The 18724-nt window shown below is 35.3% G+C and overlaps 1 protein-coding gene, 2 long non-coding RNA genes and 1 other non-coding gene across 5 annotated transcripts; 2 read left to right on the plus strand and 2 right to left on the minus strand.

Annotated features, from left to right (window-relative positions):
* Positions 1–5549: 5549 nt before the first annotated feature.
* Positions 5550–6839, plus strand: LOC124441124. Its single transcript, XR_006946876.1, has 2 exons — positions 5550–5647; positions 6531–6839. It is a non-coding gene; the product is annotated as an uncharacterized LOC124441124 (long non-coding RNA).
* Positions 6212–16648, minus strand: LOC124441123 (60S ribosomal protein L24-like). 2 transcript variants are annotated; one of them, XR_006946875.1, is made up of 5 exons: positions 16634–16648; positions 15938–16565; positions 15583–15658; positions 15177–15424; positions 6212–6253 (listed from the first exon to the last, which is right to left on the minus strand). XR_006946875.1 is itself a non-coding variant. In XM_046991558.1 (5 exons), the coding sequence occupies exons 3-5, from the start codon at positions 15380–15382 to the stop codon at positions 14048–14050; spliced, it is 342 nt and encodes a 113-aa protein (XP_046847514.1). In that variant the 5' UTR covers positions 15383–15424; positions 15583–15658; positions 15938–16083; the 3' UTR covers positions 14002–14047. The 2 variants fall into 2 exon arrangements, 1 of the variants encoding a protein (XP_046847514.1); XM_046991558.1 differs by lacking the exons at positions 6212–6253; positions 16634–16648 and adding exons at positions 14002–14131; positions 14893–14944 and having other exon boundaries at positions 15938–16083.
* On the minus strand, positions 15019–15097 carry LOC124443436. The gene has a single exon (XR_006947660.1). It is a non-coding gene; the product is annotated as a small nucleolar RNA SNORD34 (small nucleolar RNA).
* Positions 16649–18039: 1391 nt separating the features above from the next.
* On the plus strand, positions 18040–18703 carry LOC124442526. The gene is made up of 2 exons (XR_006947275.1): positions 18040–18294; positions 18401–18703. It is a non-coding gene; the product is annotated as an uncharacterized LOC124442526 (long non-coding RNA).
* Positions 18704–18724: the final 21 nt, after the last annotated feature.

The following is an 18724-nucleotide window of genomic DNA, read 5'->3' on the forward strand; positions in this document are numbered from 1 at the left end:
TTCTCGACGGACATTCACGGAGAGTACAAGCAAAGAAGCATCCAAGTGACAATAGAGCATACAAGTGACAACCCATATTTTAAAACAAGGACAAACAGAATTACACCAACATTTAGATCATTGCCGACTTTCAATTTAATAGAATGAATGTCATTTAATGTCCTCGACCCTACATATTCTTGACGTAGTTCCTCGTTGCCATCTTTTCGTAAATCGTCAACCGAAATTTTTTGAGAGAAAGATGGGCAATTTCTACGTCTACACTTCGACTTATTTTCGGCTTTTCAAAGTCAGAAATGGGAAATATGTAGTATTATCAGCGATTATTATGCAATGTTGGTGCAGTCTCGATCGTGATTGGCTGACGTATTTCTGTATGCGAAAATTGTAAACAAAAAAGCTTTTTACCTCGCGATGTATCGCGCTTTGCAAATCGCGACATGTTAATTTGCACCACAGAAAGTAAACTCTTTTTAATTTTGGTACTTCTTTAATAGTTCGTGGTGAAATTTGTAATAGCATCATAAACTTGAGCACATTATATTTTGCAACTCTGCACAGTCTAAAGGGTTCATTCCAAGTGTAAAGTATAGTAAGGTAAAATTAGACAGATTGTAGTCCTCAGCCTTAATGTACCTTAATATATTTCGCAAACACCAAGATAAGACACATGTAGCCAATGTTTCGATCGCCCAGCTTATTTAACGGAATAAATTTCGGTAAATATTTATTGAATATTGCCAGTATCGAAAGCAATTATTGTCATCAATATAGAAACACAGACAACACACGTATTTGTACTTCTCCTGGCTGTGGTTACCCTGCCAACCCAGATTATGAAGGCCTATGTTCTGTTTGTTTCATCAAATTACATGCATTATTTCAAGAGGGGTCAGTTATGGTAGCCCCATCAGGCAAAAATCAACATCGAATGTGGAAGCAGTCAAGACAAAATGTCTGACTGAAGAATGTAAATACTTTGCTTTCTCATAGAATGATAACTTGTGTTCACAATGTTATGCAAAGGCATTGCAACTTGAGTATGACTTAGAGTCTGAGAAGAAGATCAAAACTGAACAATGCACAAAGGATTTCTGACTTCCCTAGTCGAAAAGCACTCGCACTCTTGTCTTACCCTTTCCTATAAGTACTCCCTGCGCAGTTTGAAGAGCCACTCTACTTCTAGTACTAACACGAACATTAGCTACACTAACCTGTCCACTTTCTTCCCGACTATTTCTTTCATCTTTCTGATGACCTCCTTCCTTCTGGTTATTATTAATCTTATCACATATAGAAATATGATGACCCTCCCCACATACGCTACATTTAATACGTGCACGACAATCTTTAGATAAATGTCCCTTATTTAAACAAATGAAACATCGTTTGAACTTACGAAGAAGTTGCATCCGTTCTTGCCGCCCTTGTTATCTTTGGTACATTTCATGCTTTGTGCTTTCCGCAGCACAAAACACCGGTTGCGGCTGGCAAACAACCCATAGCTGTTCCGGTTCCTGTCGTCTTTCTGTTGATCTTTCTCTCCCGACCGCTAATTTGTGGCATTCCCGCAGCTCCACTTCGGCTTGTAATGCGTCGATAAATCTTTCATGCCCCACTCTGGCAGTAGCTCTTCCCGTAATCGTCAGTTTGAATGAGTCCGGCATTTTGTTAGAAGATTGGGCACGACTATCTCGCAGTACGTTTCCTCCTCCTTCTTTACACCGGAGCGCTCCTCGATAATTCGTTTCCACGGCGTCAAAGAACTTGCGCAGCCTCATCGTATCATTCTCGTTGTACACGGGCTTTAGGTTCATCATTTCATTTACGTGTGCCTTTGCACCACTTTGCTCCTGTATCTCCGTTCTAACACCTTCAAGGCTTCTGCATAGTTGACGAAGTCAGAGCAAATCCCGAACTGACTTGCCGGCTCCTCCACCAGTCCCTCAGATAGGTGAATTTGTCGACCTCCTGACAATCCGTCATTGTTGTGAATGGAACTTTCTGAAAGAGTCCGAACCACGCCAATCTTGTATCTTGCCCGAGAACTTTTCACCTCTAGTTTAGGCAGCTTTACTCTACTTAAAGGCTCAACTGGATACCGTACTGCTGATGTGTTGGCGAGTTCCTCATTTCGCTTTGTTTGTCTCTATCGTGCTCAGCGCTTCGTTGATTTCTTTCGGCCAACGCGCCCAAACTTCTGCAGCCGTATTCCGATGAGCCGTCAATATCTGCTGCAATATCTATCATCCTTTCCAACAAGCTCTGAATCTCATCACCGTCCAACTTCGAAATTGTATCTAATTTCTGAATGGAGTACAAGCCGCATTTGTTCTGAAGTTAAACTTTCCTTAATGGCGCATTATCATTTTCATACTTCACCTTGTTCAACTTTGTGGCGTACGATTTGTGCCCACTCGACTTACTGTCGCTTTGTCAGCTCTGACATCGTGAACAACCCTGTATCCTATTTCTGTGTTCTTCTTGAATTCTGCTACTAGATCCGGCTCGAAGGACCACGTTTGGAAAAGATTGTGCGAAAATCGACATATCATACAACAATGTTGTGTATCCAATCTAAACGTTGTTCAAGCCGATCAAGAATATTTTGATCAACATTCCCTAGCAAAAGCCGTATTGTTGAATTAAAAATATTAAGCAGTTCTGTTCTTATTTGTTGGCGATTCACCTCAATTGCTGAAGCTTCCGCCATGCTTCATACGATTATGCGAACTATTTTATGTTACCAATAAATCTGTCAAATCCTTACCAAAGATGTGACAGGTAAGGAACTCGGGTGTGTGATCAGGAACACGCGAAGAACAAATAAGTCATTACTCATTTAAACTTCATTTTAGGCATGTATCGACAACGCTGGCAGTTGGAAGTCGAAAGGCAGTTGGACGATCTAAATGCTGGTACACCAATGGATTTTGGTGTCGAGCAGTGGAACGAAGACTGGAAGAATACAGTCGCTCTTCCAACAACAACAAAATCAACTACACAAAACAGTTTTTACTGTCTCGAGGGGATTCATATATTTGCCTTAGCTAACGTTCTTCGAAGACCAATTCTTGTAATATGTGACGATTTTGATCGTGGTGACTATGATGAACCAATTGCTGGTGTAAACCTTGATGGCATATACTTACCACTGTTATCTGATTCGGTGGATTGTATCAATACCCCTCTTCTGATTGGCTACCAGCATGGACAGTTTACAGAATTTGTGATGGCCGAAAATAATGAGAGAGTACCATTAATGAAACATGATGGTGAGCCTATGAAAGTCCGTTTTTTATCATTGGAGGAAAGGAATTTCTCAGATCGATATTTGAACTGTTTAAAGTTGAAATACACAGATGACAATGGGTGTAAAACGGAAAAACTTTTTGCGAAAATGTAAGCCTGTGATACTTGTGGCTAAAATAGCCTTGTGGAAAGTCTTGCATGGACGCTGTTCTAACGATATAAAATATGCACGACATTAAAGAACTTTAGAAAATATGTTTAGTGAGCTTCCAAGGTGTAATATGAATAATAAAGCACTTTTATTTGAGAAAGGCTCTCTTATATACACGAGCTTTCTAATTTATTATACATACAATAAATATGCTTACTATGTTAAACAAGGTTCTATTCTTTGGTTTTAAGGTGAATATGATGAATTGCGTAAAATCAGTCAAAAGACTCAGATCTTTGTCTTTCTATACTGTCTATACACTCCCTCTCAAATTGCATATCCACGACGAAATTAGAATTTTACAGTCAGTTAACTTACTTCACTATACTTTACAGTAGGAATGAACCCTTCAGATTATGGAGAGTTGTAAAATATAACGTGCTCACGTTTATGATGATATATTACAAATTTACCACGAACCATTGAATTACAAAGATTTTACTTTCTGGGGTGCAGAAAATTTTTTTTAAAATTGTAGTTTTTGGTCTATTTCTATGGCTCTAATTAAAACTTTATGTTGGCCATTAATTTTTATTACACGAATTCGATTTCCGCTCGGCAAGTCTCTCGCAACTAAGTATTTACTGTGCTAAATTGCAGTCTTTGCATGTGACTAAACGGAAAAAGGCGTAAAGAGATCGTATGAATTGTAACTCCAGCACATTGAAAATGCCAATCATTAAATTATTTCGTGTTATCGTTACAATTACGTTTATGTCTCATTGGAGGTTGATTACGGCTGAAGAATCATGCATATATGTTAAACGTCTGCTGATTTCAATGGGTTGCATTTTGCATGCACCCTGTAGTTACAAAGGGTAAGTTTCAATATATTTTCATGCTTTCACGCAACATTTGTGAACCAAAATATACATTCTATAAGTTAAATGTTTAGTTTTAATGGTAGCAGCCTTGTATTAAACAAATGAAGATTTGATAAGTCTACAAGTTAAATGTTTAGTTTTAATGGTAGCAGCCCTTGTATGAAACAAGTGAAGATTTGATCAGTCTACAAGTTAAATGTTTAGTTTTAATGGTAGCAGCCCTTGTATGAAACAAGTGAAGATTTGATAAGTCTACAAGTTAAATGTTTAGTTCTAGTGGTACCAGCCTTGTATGAAACAAGTGAAGATTTGATCATCCTACAAGTTAAATATTTAGTTTTAGTGGTACCAGCCTTGTATGAAACAAGTGAAGATTTGATCAGTCTACAAGTCAAATGTTTAGTTTTAGTGGTACCAGCCTTGTATGAAACAAGTGAAGATTTGATTAGTCTACAAGTTAAATGTTTAGTTCTAGTGGTAGCAGCCTTGTATGAAACAAGTGAAGATTTGATCAGTCTACACGTTAAATGTTTAGTTTTAGTGGTACCAGCCTTGTATGAAACAAGTGAAGATTTGATTAGTCTACAAGTTAAATGTTTAGTTCTAGTGGTACCAGCCTTGTATGAAACTAGTGAAGAATTGATCATTCTACACGTTAAATGTTTAGTTTTAGTGGTACCAGCCTTCTATGAAACAAGTGAAGATTTGATTAGTCTACAAGTTAAATGTTTAGTTCGAATGGTACCAGCCTTGTATGAAACTAGTGAAGAATTGATCATTCTACACGTTAAATGTTTAGTTTTAGTGGTACCAGCCTTCTATGAAACAAGTGAAGATTTGATCGGTTTGATTTGTTCGGCAGATAGGGGTTAGGGGAAGGTCTAGGTGGGGATTACGTGGGTAGAAGGAGGTTATGTTTCACATCTGAAATTGTGATTCAAATTTTCATCCTTAATTCACAACCAGATTACACAGCATTGAACAATGAAGCATGAATTAAAACATAAAACTAAAAAAATGCAAATACCATTAAACCATGACCATTTATTATAGTGAAATGTGTGATAATTTACATTCAACGTTTTCCACCAACACGACCAGTACTTCTTCCACCTTTTTGTTTTGTTTGAGCTTTTGTCTTCACTGGTTGTTGTGCAGCCTTGAATAAATGATGAGTGTTATTGAGATATCTTAGTAAGAATGGTCTACTTCATGTAAGAAGTAAATAAAAGATGCTTACTGTTTTTACAAGAATGCAAACCAAGAAGATCTTGCAAGAAATTAAGATCAGATCATTGCAAGCACAAGACCAAACATCAAGGGTTGCACATGCTTGGGAGTTCTCACAAATGTCTCTGAGGTTTGCATAAGCCAGCGCAAACATGAAAAAACATCTTTTATTTCTTTTACAAAATAACCATAATGTAAACAGACAAATTTAAACAAAAGTTTTAATTCTTCCTCTAAATGTATTCATGATTGATTTGTAAATTCTCTTTGATTGATTCATTGATTTTAATTGGTTGAGCTTTGAATGGTTTGCAAACATAGCTATAGACTAACTGCATACGTTTTACTGTTTCTATTTTATGATACACAATATAAAGTGACAACGATTCATCGAATCATTAAAAACTATGATAAATATTGAAATTCATGAAGAAATTTATCACTCACTTGTGAGGGAATTAAATTCACAATATGTGTCATAATTTTGCCCAAAGTTAGTCATGAAAAGTTTGTCATACAAATAGCCCACACACAAACAAACAGTCAAAGTTTTTAATAAATATTAATTTCAATGTTTGAACAGAAAATTTTTGTTCAAAGCAGTTTATCAACAGCAAATTCCACTGAGAAAGCCAACCTAGTTTACTTTACAATAGTTGAGTAATTGGTATAACCTTTACATACCTTTGTCATCTTTTTAGCCTCCTTCTTTTGCCTGATTTTATCTTTAGCAGCTCTAAATGTTTTTAAATCATCAAAATAATCAATTTTCTCAAAATCTGATTCAGTTTAACTTTGAGGATTTTCAATTTTTCCCTCTGATTATAATTCATATTCTCACAGTTGTCACTCATACAATGTAGGAATGTAGGTAAAATGAATCTTCACTGAGAAACAAAATCAAAAATCTTCTAGTCAAGCATAAAAGATGTAATTTTTTAGATATTAAAGACACAAGACAGTTGTTTTAATACCTTATTGCCTGCTCTCTCTTTGTGCTTTTCTTACTTCAGGCTTTTGATTGCGTTTGGCCAAAAAAGTTTCGAGAGTTGCACCCTGGATGGCTCTTTGGAATTTAACATTTCGTCTCGTTCTCTTTTTGGAGACCTCTTCAACTGAGCCCTTTTTGTGTTTTCTACGGTAAAGGACAGTCCATGAAATCTTTCGTGGATTTCTTCTCATCAAGAAGGATCTCTCACATTTTTTGTCTAGGAAATTGACTATTAAATTGATGTATAAAACATTTATTGGTTATGGAAAAATAATATAGATGTGATTTTACAATCTTTGTGAACAATACAATGTTTCTTTATCTTTTTTGATGGTGGTCTTTTGATTTTCTTTGATGAAGTAGTTGATGAAAGTGTTGGAAATGACCGTCGAAGAGCAGCGGGACTTGGTGGACGGAAGACTTGGTCGATTTAGGGGTAGAGAAGTTACGGACAAAGAATTTCCTTCGATATTTCCCCCATCCGTGTATAACGGAAATACTTGTAGCTAAAATGTCCTCAGCCCGAAAACTGTTGCTAATGTCCGAAACTGTTACAAATATCCGAACATATCCCGGAATGCAAACAAAAAACGTCATCGCCACGGACTATTTAAGTGTTACAATGTAAGTGTGTTTATTATTGAATGCCGACTAATGCTTCGTGGTGTCTTCGTAAACTATGGAAATGATTAGTAGCACAATCTGTCAAATTCTTACCGATGATTTAACAGGTAAGGTAACGCTCACGTTTCTCAAATGTATGATACGATAACGTTACGTCAAAGATACGAAAAAAATCCAGGATAATGTTATACTTTCTAAAACCTGTGTAATATTTTTTATCGACTTTAATGTTACTTTTAGAGACTTTTCTTCTATTTAGCTTTTGTTTTGAGTTGATTTCCATGAATTCAGTTTTACCAACATCGAGAGTTAAGCATGGCTACCAACTCTGAATTCATGATAGTTTCAACATCTAAGATAATAACTTGTGTCTTAATTGGTGTAAAGTAATACAGAGAATTTTCCGATTAATACGTGAATTGTAAAGTAGGAAAAGTTAGAAAGTTAGGCCAAATCATCTTTTTGTAAAAACGCTCTCCTTTCTCAATTGTGATTGGCAGACGTATTTATGTCTGCATTATTTGTCTGCGTTCTCGTATCATACACGTATGATAGAACGATACACGTATGATACGAGAACGATACACGTATGATACGAGAACGATACACGTATGATACGAGAATGATACACGTATGATACGAGAACGATACGTATGATACGAGAACGATACACGTATGATACGAGAACGATACACGTATGATACGAGAACGATACACGTATGATACGAGAACGATACACGATACGAGAACGATACGCGTATGATACGAGAACGATACGCGTATGATACGAGAACGATACACGTATGATACGAGAACGAGTTGGATGAACGAGACAAGGATGAACGCTGTGATACTTGAGAAAACTTTGTTCATCGTAATGAGCAGCAATTTTGTTTTAAATTCATGATAGTTTCAACACCAGTAACTGTTTCACCACTTGCAGTTAAGTAGGTTTGTCTCGTCCCCAAACAACCATTCGAGAATGATACGTGTATGGAAAGGGAATGATAGGCGTTTATTATATCGCGACAAAAAGTGCCTTCTATTAAAATAGTTTTCGATTCATACGAATAGAATATACGTTTATTAATAGCATGTGCATCAACCATCGAATCAAACTACGTTGTAAACTCGGTCACATTCACAACAAAGTTCCTCGTCGACTCGAGAAATACAAAATAGCCAACTGTCGCTTGATAGACTTTACACGCAAGTGACAAAAAGAAATATGTAATATATAAATCGTTTGAGAACGGTGCTCTGTAAATTTTAAAGATTAAAGCCTAGGCCACACTATCGGCTGTATTCACGAAAACGAAAACAAAACGAAAATTCGTGCACGAAGTACATGTCAGATACGACGTAAAATTGCACGCATGTTTACAAAAATCGGCTAAAACGTAAACGGTAATTGTTGGATGTGTCTATGTAGTATCCTTTGCAGTGACAAAACAAGCAAAAAAGAAAAGGTGTCTTCTGGAAAAAGATACTCCTTCTGAAGTTGAAAGCAAGCATTTAGCAAGATACTAGATTCACCCAATTAATAAACGACGTGATCGACTGGGATAATTTAACAATTTGATTAAAGAGTTACGAGAACCGAACAAAGAAAACAGACTCATAAAATACTTGCGAGTGACGACAAATTGTATTTCTCACATCAGATTTATTAAAACCTCGTGCCATCCTGCCATCTTTGTGTAGTAAAGTTTTAGATTATTAGCCAATTGCATGCGTTTTCGTTAACGAAAAAGGTCAAAAATTCAACTCTTCTAATCTGCACGAAAACGAAATTTTCGTTCAAGATTTTCGTTGCGGCAGTTTTCGTTCTAATTTTCGTCGATATGGACGAGTGTGGCCTAGGCTTTAGGCCACACTATAGTGTGGCTAGGAATTCATTACCACGAATTCAGTTTTACCGATTAATACGTGAATTGTAAAGTAGGAAAAGTTACTAAGTTAGGCCAAATCATCTTTTTCGTCCATATGGAGGATAGTGTGGCCTAGGCTTTAGATTCAGCGCACAAACGAGTAAAATACGATACACGCGTATCTGCGTATCTTACAGTAAAAAAATGCTTTGTCGAATGAAACCACTTTTTATTCAATACGGACACTATCAGAGATCGCAGACGTAGATACGCATGTGTTAAAACTATTTTCTCATGTCTGCGGGGACACCTTTATCACCTTATTCCAAAGAAAGAATAGCTACTAATATTAAGTAAGGAAGGACAGAAATACACTAAAAATAGCCGCGAATTAGCATCGAGCAATTGTCCTGTAAGCAGACAGACTACATCAGCCGTTGTCAGAGATTCAAAAAAACGATACGCGTATAAAATAGAACGATGAACGTATGATACAAGAAAGATAAGCTCATCATACGCAAAATTATGTTAACAAATATGCGAGCGGTACCGTACCCGATTGATGGAGTTTCTTGGCTAGCCGGATAACTCGACTCCATACAAGTCCTTATTCATTTAAACTTCATTTTAGGCACTTATCGACAACGCTGGCAGTTGGAAGTCGAAAGGCAGTTGAAGGATCAAAATGCTGGTATCCCAATGGATTTTGGTGTAGAGCAATGGAGCGAAGACTGGAAGAAAACAGTCGCTCTTCCAAGTTTTAACTGTCTTGAGGAGATTCATATATTTGCCTTAGCTAATATTCTTCGAAGACCAATTCTGGTAATATGTGCCAATTTTAATCGTGGTGACTATGATGAACCAATTGCTGGTGTAAACCTTGGTGGCATATACTTACCATTGTTATCTGACTCCGTGGATTGTATCAAAACTCCTCTTTTGATTCGCTATCACCATGGACACTTTACAGAACTTGTGTTGACAGAAAATAATGAAGGAGTATCATTAATGAAATACGATGGTCAGCCTAGGAAACTCCGTTGTTTGTCACAAGAGGAAAGGAATTTCTCAGATCGATTACTGCGGGAATACTTGAATTGTTTAAAGTTGAATTACACCGATGAAAATGGGTGTATAACGAAAATACTTGTAGCTAAAATGTAAGCCTGTGATACTTGTGGCTAAAATAGCCTTGTGGGAAGTCTTGCATGGACGCTGTTCTAACGATATAAAATATACACGACATTCTAGAACTTTAGAAAATATGTTTAGTGAGCTTCCAAGGTGTAATATATTATTACTTGAGAAATGCTCTCTTATTTACATGAGCTTCCATCTATCAACTAGTCATTATACATACCTTAATTACACTAACTATTTATATATAACTTAATTACACTAACTATTTAAACATACATTAATTATGCTACTATATTATACAAGGTTCTATTCTTTGCTTTCAAGGTGAATAAGATGAATTGCGTAAAATCAGTCAAAAGACTCAGATCTTTGTCTTTCTCTACTGTCTGTACGCTCTCTCTCAAGTTGTGTATCCACGACGAAATTAAAATTTTACAGTCAGTTAACTTACTTCGCTATACTTTACACTAGGAATGAGCCCTTCAGATTATGGAGAGTTGCAAAAAATAACGTGCTCACGTTTATGATGATATTACAAATTTGTATCAATACCCCTCTTCTGATTGGCTACCAGCATGGACAGTTTACAGAATTTGTGATGGCAGAAAATAATGAGAGAGTACCATTAATGAAACATGATGGTCAGCCTATGAAAGTCCGTTTTTTGTTACCAGAGGAAAGGAATTACTCTGATCGATTACTGCGGGAATACTTCAATTGTTTAAAGTTGAATTACACTGATGAAAATGGGTGTATAATGGAAATACTTGTAGCGAAAATTCAAGCCTGTGATACTTGTGGCTAAAATAAGTACGCAATGTGTGCATGTGGATAGCCTTAATGAGACATAAACGTAATTGCAATAAGCGTACTGCGGGCTCATGTTGAACGCTTTACTGACGTCATGTCTCTGTACTTGTTTCGGTGTGTAATGAACATAATTTGTAATAAGTTAACTTAAGCTCAACTTTTTAAGCAGCAGAGAATATTTTACATTATAATGTAATTTGATCAATTATGTTAGTCATTGGAAATACTGTATGATAAACATAATTTATTGATACAACATGAAGTATAGCTATCAGCAAGTTATCATCACTAAAGTCAACGAAAATGATCTTCTATCTTTTTGAAAATGAAGCTGTCGTCAGCATTATGTTTTTTACAGTCAGTTAATCAGTTAACTTACTTCACTATACTTTACACTTGGAATGAACCCTTCAGATTATGGAGAGTTGCAAAAAATAACGTTCTCACGTTTATGATGATATTACAAATTTACCATGAACTATTGAATTACAAAGATTTTACTTTCTGGGGTGCAGATTAACATGTCGCGATTCGCGATACACTTTTGATGACTCGCAGCGTAATAATTGTGGTAAATAGCAAAAGCTACGACACACAAATCTCCATAACTTAACTCTTTGAAATAAATTTCGATTGCCTGTATAACTTTGTATACTCTTAAGATTTTCAAATACACAGTAATTCAGTACGTTGAGAAAGTTAAAATAATGCAACGCGTTTGTTATTACATATATAAACCGGTTTGATAACAAATGGCTTAAAACCACACAAAACAAGTATTTACTTTGCTAAATTGCTGTCGTTTACATGATGACTAAACGTAAAGAAGTGTAAACAAAATTATAGGAACTATAACATTGCAAGTGCCAAGCATTAAATTCCTTTCAAAGACGTTTATGTCTTATTGGGAGTCGATTACAGCTGAATCATGCAAAAGTTAAACGTCGGCTGATTTCAATGGTTGTAGTTTTGATAACCTAAGATCGTTTACTTAAACTTTTACCTGCTTATCGTAGCTCTCAAGATCATGGTTACACTTCATACAATTTAGAGCACAGAGGTGTAAATATATGCAACTTCTATCGGTTGTGCTAAGATTATTAAATTTAGAAGTGAACTATAAAAGAACATTTCCATCTTCCTCTCTAAATTACGACATATCATATCGACGGACATTCACGGGAGTAAAAGCAAAGAAGCATCCAAGTGACAATAGAGCATAAGAGTGACAACCCATATTTTAAAACAAGGACAAACAGAATTACACCAACATTTAGATCATTGCCGACTTTCAAATTAATAGAATGAAAGTCATTTAATGTCCTCGACCTCACATATTCTTGACGTAGTTCCTCGTTACCATCTTTTCGTAAATCGTCACCGAAATTTTTTGAGAGGAAGATGGGCAATTTCTACGTCTACACTTCCACATATTTTCGGCTTTTCCCAGTCAGAAATGGGAAATATGTATTATTATAAGCGATTATTTTGCAATGTTGGTGCAGTCTCGATCGTTATTGGCTGACGTAATTCTTTGTGTGTAAACACACAAAGCTTTTACTCACGATGTATCGCGCTTTGCAAATCGCGACATGTTAATTTGCACCACAGAAAGTAAACTCTTTTAATCTTGGTACTTCCTAGTTCGTGGTAAATTTGTAATAGCATCATAAACTTGAGCATCGTTATATTCTGCAACTCCACAGTCTAAAGGGTTCATTCCAAGTGTAAAGTATAGTAAGGTAAAATTAGACAGATTGTAGTCCTCAGCCTCAATGTGTAGAATTGACTAAGGGCTCAACCATTCTCTGCCAAGTGTCTGATGCTTTTAGACGCGCATACTTTATCACGTACGGTTCAACTAAATAATTACAGTCAGTTAACTTACTTCACTATACTTTACACTAGGAATGAACCTTCAGATTGTGGAGAGTTGCAAAAAATAACGTGCTCACGTTTATGATGATATTACAAATTTACCACGAACTATTGAATTACAAATATTTTACTTTCTGGGGTGCAGTAAAATTATTTAAAAATTGTAGTTTTTGGTCTATTTCTATGGCTCTAATTAAAACTTTATGTTGGGCATTAATTTTTATTACACGAATTCGATTTCCGCTCGGCAAGTCTCTCGCTACTAAGTATTTACTGTACTAAATTTGCAGTCGTTTGCGTGTTGACTAAACGGAAAAACGCGTAAAATGCCAATCATTAAATCCTTTCGTGTTATCGTTACAATTACGTTTATGTATCATTGGAGGTTGATTACGGCTGAATCATGCATATGTTAAACGTCTGCTGATTTCAATGGGTTGCATTTTGCATGCACCCTGTAGATACAAAGGGTAAGTTTCAATATATTTTCATGCTTTCACGCAACATTTGTGAGCCAAAATATACATTCTACAAGTTAAACGTTTAGTTATAATGGTACCAGCCTTGTATGAAACAAGTGAAGATTTGATTATTCTACAAGTTAAATGTTTAGTTCAAATGGTACCAGACTTGTATGAAACAAATGAAGATTTGATCAGTCTACATGTTAAATGTTTAGTTTTAGTGGTGGCAGCTTTGTATGAAACAAGTGAAGAATTAATCATTCTACAAGTTAAATGTTTAGTTTTAATGGTAGCAGCCTTGTATGAAACAAGTGAAGAATTGATCATTCTACAAGTTAAATGTTTAGTTTTAGTGGTAGCAGCCTTGTATGAAACAAGTGAAGATTTGATCAGTCTACAAGTTAAATGTTTAGTTTTAATGGTAGCAGCCTTGTATGAAACAAGTGAAGATTTGATAAGTCTACAAGTTAAATGTTAAATTTTAGTGGTACCAGCCTTGTATGAAACAAGTGAAGATTTTATCAGTTTGATTTGTTCGGCAGATAGGGGTTAGGGGAAGGTTTAGGTGGGGATTACGAGGGTAGGAGGTTATGTTTCACAACTGAAATTGTGATTCAAATTTTCATCCTTAATTCACAACCAGATTACACAACATTGAACAATGAAGCAGGAATTAAAACATAAAACTAAAAAAATGCAAATACCATTAAACCATGACCATTTATTATAGTGAAATGCGTGATAATTTACATTCAACGTTTTCCACCAACACGACCAGTACTTCTTCCACCTTTTTGTTTTGTTGGAGCTTTTGTCTTCACTGGTTGTTGTGCAGCCTTGAATAAATGATGAGTGTTATTGAGATATCTTAGTAAGAATGGTCTACTTCATGTAAGAAGTAAATAAAAGATGTTTACTGTTTTCCACAATTGAATGCAAACCAAAGAGATCTTAAAGAAATTAAGATCAGATCATTGCAAGCACAAGACCAAACATCAATGGTTGCACTTGCTTGAGAGTTCTCACAAATGTCTCTGAGGTTTGCATACGCCAGTGCAAACATGAAAAGCATCTTTTAGTTCTTTTATAAAATAACAATAATGTAAACAGACAAATTTAAACAAAAGTTTTAATTCTTCCTCTAAATGTACTCATGATTCATTTGCAAATTCTCTTTGATTGATTGATTGATTGATTTTAATTGGTTGAGCTTTGAATGGTTTGCAAACACAGCTATAGACTAACTGCATAAGTTAAACTGTTTCTATTTTATGATACCCAATATAAAGTGACAACGATTCATTGAATCATTGAAAACTTATGATAAATACTGAACTTCATGAAGAAATTTATCACTCCCTTGTGTGGGAATTAAATTCACAATATGTGTCATAATTTTGCCCAAAGTAAGTCATGAAAAGTTTGTCATACAATTAGCCCACTCACAAACAAACAGTCAAAGTTCTTAATAAATATTAATTTCAATGTTTGAACAGAAAATTTTTGTTCAAAGCAGTTTATCAACAGGAAATTGCACTGAGAAAGCCAACCTAGTTTACTTTATAATAGTTGAGTAATTGTTATAGCCTTTACATACCTTTGTCATCTTTTTAGCCTCCTTCTTTAGCCTGATTTTATCTTTAGCAGCTCTAAATGTTTTTAAATCATCGAAATGATCAATTTTCTCAAAATCTGATTCAGTTTAACTTTGAGGATTTTCAATGTTTCTCTCTGATTATAATTCATATTCTCACAGTTGTTACTCATACAATGTAGGTAAAAAAGAATCTTCACTGAGAAACAAAATCAAAAATCTTCTAGTCAAGCATAAAAGATGTAATTTTTTAGATATTAAAGACACAAGACAGTTGTGTTTAATACCTTATTGCCTGCTCTCTTTGTGCTTTTCTTACTTCAGGCTTCTGATTGCGTTTGGCCAAAATAGTTTCAAGAGTTGCACCCTGGATGGCTCGTTGGAATTTAACATTTCGTCTCGTTCTCTTTTTGGATACCTCTTCAACTGAGCCCTTTTTGTGTTTTCTACGGTAAAGGACAGTCCATGAAATCTTTCGTGGATTTCTTCTCATCAAGAAGGATCTCTCACATTTTTTGTCCAGGAAATTGAAAGACTATTAAATTGATGTATAAAACATTTATTGGTTATGGCAAAATAATATAGATGTGATTTTACAATCAAGTATTTAAAGAGTGTTTTAAAAATAACTTTATATCAACAAAGGGATAAATTAAGCAGTTCTTCTAAGTTGAACATTGTAAAGGTAAGTACCTTTCCATCTATACGTATATATCTTTTCCCATGACCTGGGTAGATTTTGTATCTACTGTAGCTTCAAACCTCGAGTCTGGAAATTTAAAAAGAATAACGAAATCATCAAATACTAGGAAGATCAAATGAGAAATATTACATGTAATAATAGCAGTCTCTGCGTAAAGACTTATGAATATTTCCAAAACAATTAAAATCGACAAGTTTTAATCGCCGATTTTTAAAGAATCTTGGACGTAAAACCACTAATATCGATTCGATTATGAAGAAAGTGTTTTAGTTTCACAAGAATTTCATAAAATAACGAAAACGTTTTGCTGTTTCCTTGGATTGGAACGGATTTCAAAAGACTTACTTTATAACACGGCTCTTCTCTCCGACGTTACTAATCAAGTCACTGGGGTTTATCTTGACTTCTGACATCGATGGTTGTTTTGTAAACTCTCTGAGCCATTCGTTTAAGGTCATTTACAAATTTTAAATTCTTTGTTGTTCAATTTGAAGGTATTCGTTTGAGTCTTGGTGATCATAATCATCTTCTATTGTAGCATGATGACGCTTGTGGGCGTTGTAAAATCTGTTTACAACTTCGTTGAATTCTTGTGCTTTAATTGTTTGCTTCGCTCAAGCTTCGAAAGCTCAATTTTGATTTGGTTAACTCCTTCATCTTTTTTGTAAATGCGCCTTTTGCAGCAGATCGTTTTCTTCGTAGTTGTTCAGATGTTTCGAGAGTTGAAGGTTCTTCTTCCCTGGTGAGAGCTGGGGTGGTTTGCTTTGTTTGTTCATTACTCATTACGCTTGTCGCTTCGTTGTTAGATTTAGCCATTCGAAAGATCGTTAATTAAAAACAGGGCCTCGTCGATATATCAGTTGATAAGGATAAATTCTTTGAACTTTTTGTAGAATTCGACTAACGGCTCAACCATTCTCTGCCAAGTTTCTGATACTTTGAGACGCGCATTACTTTATTACGTACGGTTCAACTAAATAATTACAAATAATTTTAACAAATGCATAAAAAAAGAAGGGATAAATTCATCTAACTACTTACAGAATTTACAGCGTTACTAGGCAGAGAAGTTCATTTGATCTTATTCAGGCGACAGTTTCATGCCAAAATATCCGTCTTCTCTCATCTGACATCAGAACCGGAAACGTTTTGAATCGAAAACAATGTACGTTAATATATTTCACAAACACCAAGATAAGACACATGTAGCCAATGTTGCGATCGCCCAGCGTATTTAACGGAATAAATTTCGGTAAATATTTATCAAACATCGCCAGTATCGATAACAATTATTGTCATCAATATAGAAACACAGACATTACACGTATTTGTACTTCTCCTGGCTCTAGGTACACTGCCAAACCAGATTATGAAGGCCTATGTTCTGTTTGCTTCACCAAATTACATCCAAAATTTTAAGAGGTGTCAGTTATGGTAGCCCCATCAGGCAAGAATCAACCAGTGAACTCGACATTTGAATAACTGGAATGATAACCGAAGCCAAAAATTGAAGCCAAAAAAATATTTGTTGTCATCATTCGTCATCACACGTCAGGCTCTAGTCTCTCGCGTGTTCATTTTATTTTTTTAAATCATTTGTCCCTTGGTAATGGTAGAGTTCGGATCTTGATCAGAGCGTAAAAATAACGAAATGTTTGTAATGAAAAGGTTCACGGAAAGTGAATCAAAGTGATAAATCGAGAAGCAAGATGAGGTGAACTTAGTCGATCTGCTCTAACGCTGCGGTTTTCCTTTAAAACATATCAAAGTCTTTAAGGATATTCAATTATTGATATCGAGATGACAACCATTTAGTATTTCAAGTTTCAAGCACTATCAAAATCGATGAAAAATACAATCGCTCTGTAAAAAGTAAAAATGCGAGTTATAGACTCGATATTTTTATGAAACTGGATATTCAAGTTTCTTTTTATTCGGAAAAACAGATCTTTAAATCCATTTTAATGACAAAAAGACAAACACTGTCTTTTTGTTTTCCGTTTGAGTTTACCTTCCGACGAAAGAAAAATTTATGCTTGAATATTTTTTCGTCATATTTTCTATTGTATTGTCTTTTTAGCAAACAGTGTAATTTTCAGTTGGCTTTTCCTCGTTACAAGTTGTAAGTTAAAGCGAACTCACTGTAGTAAAGTTTCAGCTGTAAAAAATAACCTTTTGCGAAGAGTTGGCCTCGTGTGTTGTTTGTCGTGATGTTGTTTATATGTTTATGCTTTTGCAATTTGTATTCAAATTTATATTGGCCGTGTATGTTTGGCACTCAGGGGAATGAAACTGACGTACAAACCGCGTGAATATTCGACTTTGAAGGACTGGAACTGACGTACAAACCGCGCAAGAGACTAGGACTTTGGCTTCAACTTTTTATCTATAAAATGTATTGTCGTTATCATTCCAGATATATATATATATGGAGTTCACTGGAATCAACATGGAATGTGGAAGCAGTCAAGACAAGATGTCTGACTGAAGAATGCCAATACTTTGGCTTCTCAGAGAATGATAACTTGTGTTCACAATGTTATGCAAAAGCATTGCAACTTGAGTATGATTTAGAGTCTGAGAAGAAGATCAAAGCTGAACAAGAACGAGCTAGAAGGAACTGGCAAATAGCACAACAGCAAAAGAATACAAATCATGACTTGCACACGCTGTATTATGTAAATGAACCCCACTATTATCAGGTAAATATTTTTTGTTGAATTAACTAAACAAAGAAATTTCTCACACAATCTCTAGAAATCAATAAATTGTACACATTTTCGCCAGAAGAGTTGTTTATATTTGTAGATAATTGTTGAGAGACAAAGTGTTTCAGCACCTTCGTCACCAGTATAAAGGCGACCATTTAAACTAATACCATGTGTAACTAAAGGTTGTGGATGTTTTGGTGCAGAAGAAGATCAGGGTCTTTGTCATAAATGTTTAAAGTAGAAAGAGATGTTTTTCTTAGAATAGACAATTGGTGTGAACAGTTTTCAACAAATTTTGTTTCAATGAACAAGAAATACTGTCATTCCATAAGGCTTAAATCCTCATATCTAAAGAACTGTATTGATATTAGTAATAAAGTAATATATTCGCTTCCTTATAGATGTAGATATGCACTTCGTA

The sequence above is a fragment of the Xenia sp. Carnegie-2017 genome, unplaced genomic scaffold (assembly GCF_021976095.1).
Source record: "Xenia sp. Carnegie-2017 unplaced genomic scaffold, XeniaSp_v1 HiC_scaffold_20, whole genome shotgun sequence".
In the NCBI taxonomy this organism is placed as follows: Eukaryota; Metazoa; Cnidaria; class Anthozoa; order Malacalcyonacea; family Xeniidae; genus Xenia; species Xenia sp. Carnegie-2017.

Coding starts and splice junctions, on each gene's coding strand:
- LOC124441123 (XM_046991558.1), bottom strand. CDS start 15,382: ATGAGAAGAAATCCACGAAAGATTTCATGGACTGTCCTTTACCGTAGA. Junction 14,945..15,176: donor CAAAGAGAGCAGGCAATAAG/GTATTAAACACA, acceptor AAAAACATTTAG/AGCTGCTAAAGATAAAATCA. Junction 14,132..14,892: donor AGGCTAAAAAGATGACAAAG/GTATGTAAAGGC, acceptor CATTTATTCAAG/GCTGCACAACAACCAGTGAA.